This window comes from Cajanus cajan, chromosome 3, assembly GCF_000230855.2.
Source record: "Cajanus cajan strain Asha chromosome 3, NIPB_CcT2T_4, whole genome shotgun sequence".
Classification (NCBI taxonomy): domain Eukaryota; kingdom Viridiplantae; phylum Streptophyta; class Magnoliopsida; order Fabales; family Fabaceae; genus Cajanus; species Cajanus cajan.
In genome coordinates this window covers 63,900,044-63,911,660 of record NC_138519.1, presented here as the reverse complement: position 1 = coordinate 63,911,660, position 11,617 = coordinate 63,900,044, and the positions used below count along the sequence as shown (strand labels likewise).

At 27.9% G+C, this 11,617-nt stretch overlaps 1 protein-coding gene across 2 annotated transcripts; it reads left to right on the top strand.

The window, feature by feature from the left end:
* Positions 1-3,423: 3,423 nt before the first annotated feature.
* Positions 3,424-8,547, top strand: LOC109803347 (nuclear transport factor 2). 2 transcript variants are annotated; one of them, XM_083071060.1, is made up of 9 exons: positions 3,424-3,655; positions 4,211-4,386; positions 4,993-5,299; positions 5,430-5,665; positions 5,749-5,899; positions 6,008-6,129; positions 6,214-6,279; positions 7,576-7,630; positions 7,889-7,955. In XM_083071060.1, exons 2-9 carry the CDS (start codon positions 4,213-4,215, stop codon positions 7,945-7,947), a joined length of 1,170 nt encoding a protein of 389 aa, XP_082927186.1. In that variant the 5' UTR covers positions 3,424-3,655; positions 4,211-4,212; the 3' UTR covers positions 7,948-7,955. The 2 variants fall into 2 exon arrangements, with proteins under 2 accessions (XP_082927186.1, XP_020220470.1); XM_020364881.3 differs by lacking the exon at positions 7,889-7,955 and adding an exon at positions 7,975-8,547 and having other exon boundaries at positions 3,427-3,655.
* The last annotated feature ends 3,070 nt before the right edge of the window (positions 8,548-11,617 follow it).

Sequence of the window (11,617 nt, the reverse complement as noted above, 5' to 3'; positions counted from 1 at the left end):
TAAAACATTACTTCGTTGTAACATGATACTTTATGTTATTATAAAAAAATTAATTATTAAATTTACATTCTTTTTACTTCAATTAGTCTTTAGAAGTTTTTGACTTTCATCAATTTAATAAATTATACAAACTGTGGCAATTAACAATTATCATGCTCATATCTACATTCATTAAGTTGCATTTATATACTTTCACGTATATTTTTTTTAAGGGACTTTCACGTATATTTATGTAATTTATAATTTATTATATGTATTATTTATGTCTATTTATGTCTTACGCATATCAAATCAATTTCTATATATAAAATTAACTTGTACATATATACACGTGTTTTCTTTTATTGATTTCTTGCTAAACAAATGTTGTTTAAATAACTTTATATTAAATTAAAATAAAATAACAAGATGAAAAAATATATAAAAAAAATACAATACAAATTTTATATTAAACACACATAAAATTTATATTTATGAATTATTCTAATATCACAAAAAGTTAAACATTCCATCTTTAATCAAAATCATTTAATGAAAAATACATAATATCATACAGAATATAAACATTAAGCACCATACTTTATACAATTAAACAAATAAATTATAAAAGTTTGATTATAAAATAATTAAAATTATGCTAACACAGATAATGTTGTATTATTTAATTAATTACTTTAAATATTAAACTATGAAAATATATATAAAAAAATAAAGAAAATGATACAGTTGTATATAATAATTGGAATTCTTAAAAAAACTTATTTATTTTAAGACATATATTTTTATATAAATAAAACAAATTATTTATATAAAATCACGTAACAAATAAATAATTTATCTAAATATATATATATATATATATATATATATATATATATATATATATATATATATATATAACTAACTATTAGTTTTTTCATGTTTTTGACTTTCATTAATTTAACAATGTCAATTAACACTTATCAAGCTCATATTTACATTTATAATTTATTATATATATATATATATATATATATTATTTAGATCATACATATATAAAATAAACTGTTACATATAAAATATCAACGAGCGAGAGTACTTGACAATTTTCTTTAATGAGAGAGTTTTTAGATAAATTTTTAACTTCATATTTAATTTTATTTTTAATCATAATTATTTATGAGTTAAGTATCTTAAAAAAAATTATTAACAAATAAAAATAATTTTTTTACTATATTATAAAATTATTTATTATAAATCTTAAATATAATTTATATATTTAAATATAATTGATATATTTAAACATAGTATTTATTTATATACATAATTTATTTTAATTTTTAGTTATATATAATAGATATTTAATACGTGCATTGCAAGTATATATAAAACATGAATTAGTATCTTATGCGAGATCGTTTTTAGGGAGTTTTTATTTAACAAGAGTGATTGTAAAAGTTATTTTAACTTATTTAATTTAATTTTTATTTATCATAATTATTTGTGAATTAAATTTTAATATTTTAAAACAAATCAAATTTTAAATATAAAACACGAATTGATATCTTGTGCGAGAATATCTTTAAGAGTTATTCTTTGACGAGAGAATTTTTAAAGATTTTTATCTAACTTGATTTTTATTTATCATAATTATTTATAAATAAAATTTTAATATTTTAAAATAAATTATTAATAAATAAAAATAATCTTATGTTACAATATAAATTATTTATCATAAATTTAAAATATCAATTATATATTTTAAAAAAAATTATTTATACAAATTTTAAATATAATTTATATATTTAAACATGTATTCTTAATATGTACTATTAAGATCGAATGTTGATTTAACTTGTATAGCAATTTGTTCTTGAATTTCAAGATTTTGAGTTTAATTTATTGGTTTAATAAAAATATAATTTTTTTTAATAATAAACAGGTATAATAGTCTACCAAATATAGAAAACAAAATGATTACTAAAAGGGTATCCTCTATATATATAATTTATAAATATAATTTGTTATAAATTTTAGTTATATTATAATATAATAACATTTAGCTTGTATATTTCATAAGTGAAAAATACTATTTTATGTAATTTGTACAATCCACATATCTTAATTTACTCGATTTGATGAATATTACAATTTTTATATCCATCAGAATTACAATAAAATATTTGAACCTAGGACTCTGTAAATACTATTCTAATTTCTCACTACTAAGTCGATTCTAATGGTTCAAATCATCACATCATGAAAATAATATAAAAATTAATTCAAAATGATATCAAGATATTCATTAATTTGGAATACATGACATATCTTAAATCAATTTGTTTATGTTAAAAAAATCAAATCAAATCATCATATTATGAAAATCAATCCCTATATATTAAATGTGAATTTTTATTTTATGCGGTAATATTGTTTAAAGATCCTGCTTCGATGAAAGAATTTGTAATTTTTTTTAATTACTTATCTAATTTGATTTTTATTTATCATAATTATTTATTAATTAAATATTAATATTTTAAAATAAGTTATCAATAAATAAAATAATTTATTTTTCTATAATATAAATATTTATTATAAATCTAAAATATAATTTATATTTTAAAAATAATTATTTATACAATTTTAAATATAATTTATAAATTTAAATATATATATATATATATTTTAAATTATATATAATAAATATATATGTGCATTTATATGTTAAAATATTAGTATAATTAAAAAGATAAAACACAATTAAAAGTGCCAACACCATAAATAGATGAGATTCAAAATTTAAAATCATATCATATCCCTAAATAATAGTATGATTTGTTTCATAATGATAAATGAATCTATTTATCCATCATCTATCTGATTCATTCATAGATAAATTCACCCAATCTATCTATTAGAATAAAATAAATAATAAATAAAATTTAATCTATTCATTTAATTTTATAGATGATTAGTAATTCATTCATTATTTTTTTCAGAATCCATTAGATTACATATGAGATATTTATTTGATTGAGATTTTAAAATGACTATTTTGACATTAAAAAGTTTTATGAATTTTAAAAGATTATATAAAAATCAAATTACTTACAAAAAAAAAAAAGAACAATAAAATATTTCAAATAATAAAAATTATTTAATTTTTAAAATATTATTTTTATGAATGAATTAAATACTCATCCATAAAAAAATTATTAATAGATAAATTATATAATTTATTATTATTATTTTAAATAGATTGAATAAATTAATTTTTTTAATAAATTTAAATAAATTAATAAATTACTTTTATCTAATTATTAAAATTTATTTAAAAAATTATTCAATCCACTTCTTTCTCATCAGGTCGGGTCCACTTAAAACATTGAAAACTTGACAAGCAAAGTCGAGGAGATTAAAAGAAGGGTGAGCCAAGAAAGTTGGGCCTGGTCGATAAACCACAGGTATCAATAAACCAGATTGTTGTTGTGAAAAACCAAATCAAATAAACAAACATTTTTTTTGTTCCAACGAGCAAAAACATCATAAAAAGTTCGCCTATATATATTCAATATTTTGGCCCTCACACTTGACAGAGATCTGATTGCCCTCAACAGCCTCCACTCACACACACCCTTTCCTCTCTCCCTCTGAGCATTTCATCGCTCCCTCGGAGGTAGATACTTTCTTTTTTACCTTTCACTCTTGTCTTTGTTTTAATATATTTGTTCCTTTTCTAAAACAGGTTTCAGTTCTGTGTTTTTTTTTCTGCTCTTATTTGATAGATTTATTTCTTTCTCTATGCGATTCATCTTAGTTGTTGCTTTTCTCCTTTTCTGTCTGTCTTGTTTGCTTGTTATATTCGGTTTTAGTGATGGTTGATTAGGGTTCGGTTGTTAATCTTGAATGTTTGGGATTAGGGTTTTGATATATAAGGTTTCAATACAAAAAATGTGATTTATAGTTTATTTTAATTATTTTAATTCTCGTTGTTGGTTTGATTCAAAGGAAAGATTTAGGGTTCTAATGCTGGGTTGACACATGGACTGTTCGTGTGTTGCGATTGTACTGTATTTGTTTAAATTGGAGCCAATTGGTTCATTAATGGACTAGGATTAATTGCATTTTTGGTCGTGTGTATTCTTTGAATGACTATTTGTTGTTTTGTTTGATTGGGTTTTGGGAAATAATTGTGTATGTGCCTTTATTAATGTGTGTTGTCGTGTTGCAGAGATGGCAGTGTCGGATGGATCACCAACCCCTCAGATGGTTGGCAATGCTTTTGTGGAGCAGTATTACTCTATACTGCATCAAGAGCCAGATCAAGTTCACAGATTTTATCATGAGTCTAGTGTCCTAAGTCGACCTGAAGAAGATGGTTCCATGACAATGGTGACAACTACTGTGGTAAGTACACGTGATAGCCTATCAGTAATTATGAATACATGTGGAGTTGTTTACATTACATGCAGATTTAGCTTTTGTTAAGCAGAATATGTTCTAACTTTCTCTTTTAAATTTTTGTCTTGAACTTTTAATGTTGAACTAGCCTTTTGCAATATTTATTTATTTATATATTAAAAAGTGTTTATTTGTTTGAGCATGATTCAATTCGTAATATATGGAAAGCACCATGGATTATGTGCTTTTCATGAGAAAGGCAGATATTGTGTCAAATTTTTTTTTTTGAAATGTTTTAGTATGATATTAAAAGCATGCATAACCAATTGGCAACATTCCTTTGGGGGTATACCTAACTAATTTTACAGCTTCTCCTGTCAGAGATCAAAAAGAGGAAATATTCTTTGAAATATGTGAAGTCATGTGTTAGTAGTGGTTGTTTCCATTTGTATTTTGGTAATCCGTAATTTTACTGCCAAATCTCATGTCTATCTGAGTCTATTTGGGGTCCACAAGTCCTATTTTTGTGTTATTTGTTATTTTGACTAATGCACATTGCTATGAATGATTCAACATTTTACTGACAGATGATTTTATTTTTCTTTTGTACAGGAAATTAATAAAAAGATACTCTCTCTGGATTACACAAGCTTTAGGGTAGAAATTCTGAGTGCTGATGCCCAGCCTTCATACAAGGATGGGGTAATGGTTGTAGTGACTGGCTGCTTAACTGGAAGCGACAATCTGAAAAGGAAGTTTACTCAGTCCTTTTTCCTAGCTCCACAGGACAAAGGCTACTTTGTTTTGAATGATGTTTTCAGATATGTTGATGAGTATAAGGCAGTTGATATTGAGTCTGTGCCGCCAGTAAATGATGCTGAGGAAAGTGCTCCAACAGATGCTTTTACCCCAGAGCCTGGTAAATTTTCTATTTACATATTCTGGTTATAAATTTGTGCCCCTATTCCTATTGTATCATTTAACCTGGACATTTTACTTTTATTGCTGGGTCTGGGCATTTTAATTATTAATTGCGATTATGAATACAGAGCCCATTAATGTTGCTGAAGATGTTGCACCTATTCAAACTGCTGTTGTTGATGCTGACATTAATGTCACCCAAGAAGTCAGCAAACCACTTGAGAATGGAAGCGTATCAGTTACTGAAAAGGCGGTTCCTGTTAGTCATGTTAAGGAATCAAGTCATCAGGAACATCATTCAACTGTTGAGAAAGCTGCTTCTAATCCACAGGAGGATACTCCAAAGAAGTCTTTTGCTTCTATTGTAAGTTTTATTCATTTATTTATGGATTCAATGTATTTTTGTAGTGTCTGAGCATGTGACTATTCTGCATTTATTTGTTTCAGGTGAATGAACTGAAACAAAATGCTGCTCCCTTCCATGTGAGGGCTTCCCCTGTGAAAACTGTAGAACAACCACGTGTATCTAGCATGCCTGCACCAGAAGCCCCAGCTCCTAGCTCTGACAGTCCAACAGAAAAGAATAATGAGAATGGAGGTGGTTCCCATTCTGTTACTAGGATGGTTAATTTTGAACCTAGTTTATTATAAATTTTGTCTCATTTGATCTGGTCTCATTGTAATTTCTGTAATTTGTTTTCCCCAGGCAAGGCATATGCAATATTTGTTGCAAATTTGCCCATGAATGCTACAGTAGAACAACTGGAACGTGTTTTCAAGAAATTTGGGACCATAAAACGTGATGGTATTCAAGTTAGAAGTAATAAGGTTAGTCTGTTACAAGCATTTCTATGATTTAGTTTGCTGAGTATACTTGAACAAGTATTGATACACTTCTTTGCTCCTTTCCAGCAACAAGGATCTTGTTTTGGTTTTGTGGAATTTGAATCTGCTACTTCAATGCAAAGTGCACTTGAGGTATAAACATGCCTGATATATTTGTCTATTTGAATTGCTACTATTTCTAATTAGATTTTGTATTCATTTTGTTCATTTATTTGAGTTTCTTAATGTTGATATTGCCTTTTGTTATTATATGCTCAGCATATATGGAGGTATTTTAGACTATATATTTCTCTGTGAAATTCATTTGACATATGGAGGTGTTGAATATTGATTGGTTATTTGGCTTTAGCAGCATATGTTAGACAGTATTGTTTCTTGACTTGAGAAATAATATATGAAGACTGTGGAGATTGAAAACTGCTAGTGATTTTCATAGACATTTGTTAAATGCATAGTTATATGTAGATTGGTTTATGGTGGTTGATTATTTTTGGGAACTTGTATGTTGTGTATTCGAAATATGCTTTATCTACTTGTTTTTCTCATCTTTCAACTTTATTGCTCTCTTGGGTGTTCATGTGATACTTTACTAAAGTTGTGAGCTGTGAGTAATATATTGGAAGAATATGAAAGTATAAAATGGTTATTTTTCTTAAATTCATGTCACACTTAGAAGACCTGTATATTCTCGAGTTTATCTATGATATGTGTGGTATTGTGGTTTGCATGGTCTGTTTCTTTAAGGTTAGTTCATACTGTTCATATATTATCATGTCAAACCAAACATTAGGTTTCCTGAAACAAAGCATTTTTCGAAGTTCTCTGATTTATAAGATGTATAGGTCTTAGACCCTGCTTCTTAAAAGGTAGTGCACCATTGGATCATAATTTTTTCCTATTAGGGCTGTTTTGGACTGACATGCTAAAGCACAACTTGCTAAAATTTGCTTGCACCAACACAATTTAATTTTAAAAATAAGATATAATAATAGAGCTGTGTTATGTTAGGTACATCATAACCTGCCGATTCAAATTGTTGTAACTTGTCTGACTACTGTTTGGAGTCTTGATCAGTTGATCCTATTGTATGCATGCTAGGAGAATTAATTGTAGCTTCTAAGTTGTGATTTTCTTCTTATATTAGTAGTCGCTTCTTGTGTTGACAGTCGAAGTGGTTTCTTGAGTTGTATAATCTAATAGCTAGTGTGAAAAAATTTGATATTATCATATCACAAAGCCGGTGATATTTCTTCCTATTCCTTGGGATGTGTTACAGTGGGTGCTTTTTCTGCAAATGAGTGTATCTGATTTTGATATAGCTCATGCCATGTGCTTTGCGTTTCACCTTTTTGGCTAAAAATTGGATGCTTATATTTTTTTTTATTTGAGTGCGACACTAATCAGTCATATTTCTATGTATTGTTTCAGGCTTCTCCTCCTGTTACATTGGACAACCGTAGACTTTCAATTGAAGAAAGACGAGGCAAGTCAGCCATATTGCTTGTCAAATTTAACATTTATTTTCAGGCTTTGTTTATTATTTTTCCCACGACTTCAATGTTTGTGCTCTATATATGCCACATAATAGTTAATGCCTTCCCATCTAGATATGCTAGAAAATAGTTTTGGGTGCTTTAAGGTTCCTATGATAGTTCAGACATGTCACCAGCTCATGATTCTAGTTACACTTGTATTACGTGAAATTTTGTTCTGATAACGTGTGCATTCTTGTTTGTTACAGCTAATAATGATAGGGTGAGATATTCATCAGCACTTGTATTACGTGAAATTTTGTTCTGATAACGTGTGCATTCTTGTTTGTTACAGCTAATAATGATAGGGTGAGATATTCATCAGGAAGGAGTGGATACAGAAATGACAGAAATGATAACTTCAGAGGCCGTGGCAACTTCGGTGGTGGCCGTGGTGGCGGGTATGGAAGTAGGAATGATTTTGAGAAACGGGGTGAGTTCTCGGGACGACCTCGAGGAGGCAATAATGGTGGACGTAGCAATGGAGACGCTGTGCCAAGGAATTATCAGAATGGAGGAAAAGTCGCTCGTCAACCAGTGAAAGTTCAGTAAAGTTCTACTACTTATTGTTTGGGAATTGAGTGACAACGGAATTTTCTTTATTATTATAGATAGCGGCATCTAGGGTTTTTGGTTTTCAACTGCATTAGAGTCTTTTTTCTTTATAGTTGTCATGATCCTTTCGATTAAGAGTTTTTTGGTTAAATCACATGATTCCCCATACCTACTTCTCTCCTATACTTTCTTTTCTTATTTTTTCCAATTTTGTTACATTTTGTATCTAATATTCCGGAATAATTGTTTGGAATCGGTTAAAATTATATGCCATTTTTTTTATAAAATTCCTATGCTCCTCTGTTTGTTTCAAGTTGATTTTCTTTGTTACAAGTTACTTAGGTATGTTTGTTTGGGTATTGATAACCTCGTTTTCAATTGAATTAATTTATTGGAAATTTAAGATTTTTCGAAAACAATAGTGTTTATGATATACTTGAAGATGTTTGCTGGAGAGATTTTAATAATTTTATAGTCAAATGGAGAAATTATTTTTTAGAAAGTTTTGCCACTAGAATTGCTATTTTTAAATATGCTAAATTTTGTCCATATTTTTTCCTAAACATTAATATGCATGCAACTCTAATATGCAGCGAGTTGAATAAATTGCCTTGGTCATTTACTGTAGGTTTATGTTTGACCTTCGTCACTTGTACTTTTTAAGGTATCGTCGTATATTAATGGAGCACATACTTTTTTAAGGTGTCGTTTTGTTTTTAAAACATAGTAAAATGTATAAACGAATAAAAAACGTTATCGTTACTTGTTCAAATGATGATGCAAAATATAGATGCTTAATTTTTTATTCGTGTTGATTGTCTTCCAAAATTCATAATCATAATAAAAACAGAGAAGAACGCTAATATTTATCAGCACTTATTCAAATGAATGTAAACTTTAATTCGTAATTTGTATGATTTTTTCGTTCATAATTTTAAGTCGGGATAAAGTTCTCTAATTAAATTTCCCGATGATTTACCTTGAGATTGCACGAGCTTGGAAAGGTATGGTAAGTGAAGGATCTGGTGGTATACGCTTGATAGGATTAAATCTTTTAATGGATTGTGAGGATTTCTAAGATATGTAGTGAGAGGGTTTCATCAAAATAAAGTCTAGAAATTTAATGGGGGTGGTTAGTAAGCAAAATGAAAGGCTCAAATAATTAGTAATGAAGTATAGTAGAAGATTAGGGTGGGGGGGGTGGGGGGTGTTGGAGTTTTTAAATATTCACTTATTTATTTGTATCTATAAAGTTATAAGAGAGATTCACTTAAGCAACGGAAATAATTAGTTTCTACTTCATTATCGATCATCAAGTTTTGTATATTGTGAATTGAATATCTAAAACGTTTGGATCCCTCGTAAAAAACTAAATTTTAACTCAATGTAATTATAATTTGTCACAATATTTTCACAGGATAGTCTTCTTATGATTAACACTTTAAAATTCTTCTTAGTCATATTACATGTGTAACACAATTAGCTGTTACAATGTATTCAACTTCAGTAGTAAAATGTGCAACAATCAAATATTTCTTTAAAGACTATGATATAATATCAATACCTAGATGAAATGCATATTCTGACGTATTTTTTTCTTGTTTCAACATCTCCTACTAAGTCACTACATCCAACAAACTAAACATCATTATTAATAGCATAAAAATTTCCATCAATTAGAGTACATTTGATGTAACGAAGAATTCTCTTTACTCCTTGCAAGTGATTATCACATGGTTGCTTCATAAATATACTAAACAACTTGACTCCAAAAACTATATTTGGTCTAATTGTAGTCAAATATGTTAGACTTTCAATCAAACTTTTGTATTGAGTTGCATCCATTTTTTTGTCTTCACTTTTTTTGTTAGCTTTAATTTTTCTTCTACTAGCGTGGAAAGTGCCTTAGAATTTTCCATCTTAAATTTCTTCAAAATATTACCTACATATTTCTTTGAAGAGATAAAAAGATTCCATCTTCTTGTTGATTGACCTTAATTCCAATAAGATAAGATATTAAGCTTAAATTTATCATATGAAAATAGTTGATCATAGCCTCCCAAAATTCTACAATCATATTTAGATTGTTGTCAATAAAAATTAGATCATTCACATATAAACACATAATAAAAATATCCCCGTGATCAACAAATTTAACATATAGACTGTGCTCTGAAGGACATCTATCAAAATTAAGTTATATAAAATAAGAATCAATTTTCTTATACCATGCTCTTGGTACCTATCTCAATCTAGACAATGATTTATTTGGTAGGCTTCTTAACATACACTTCTTCCAAAATATCATTTAGAAATGCATATTTAACATCCATTTGATATATCTTTCAATTATTTTGAGTTGAGAAAGAAATGATCATGTGATTTGTATCCAACCTTGTGATAGGTGCAAATACTTCCAAGTAATTAATACCTAATCTTTGCTTACACCCTTTAGTTGCTAACCTCGCTTTAAAGTAATAAACTTTTCTATTGGAATTGTACTTGGTCATGTACACCTACTTCACTTCAATAAGTCTTTTATTTGTTGGCAAGTTTGTTAAAGCACACGTTTCATTCTTGTCAATGGCATAAATTTCATCATCCATTACTTTTCTCTGTTTCTCATCACTTGAGACTTCTTCAAAAGTCATATGCTCACAATTTGCAAATAAATTTTTTTTAATAATATTCTTATCAAATGAATCTTTATCATTACTCAACATAATTTTCCAACCTAGCTGGTAGTTGACAATGCCTCTTTGACCTATTAGATGATTCTAGTTCATCAACAACTAGATTTGGTTGTTTCTCGATCTCTTCACAATTGTCACGAATCATCATCTTTTCCTTTTGGGACTTCGGAGACCAATCGCACATGACTTTCTCATCAAACATCACATCTTTGATGATGATCACCTTGTTTGTCTCTAGATTATAAAGTTATAAGCCTCCAATTGAACTGTAGCCAATGAAAACACACCTCTATCCTTTGTCATTCGATTTTCTAAGCTGGTTTGAAACATGTGCATGTGCTACACATCCAAAAAAACTTCGAGATTTTTGATTGATGGTCTCCTTCCACTCCAAGTTTCTTTCGGTGTCTTGTCTTGAATATTCTTTGTTGGATACCTGTTCAAGATACATAAAATAGTAACAATTGCTTCTACCCGAAACTCTCCAGGCATCTATTTGCATTTTAGCATGCATCTTACCATATCCATGATAATCCTGTTTTTTTCCTTTCAACAACTTCATTTCGTTGAGGTTTGTATCTAATTGTTAGTTGGTGTTGAGTTCTATATTGCTCAAAGAAATTTGTACATGCGATGTATTCTTGGCCTTTATCAGTTCTTAATGTTATAATTTTGCAACCATTTTGCTTC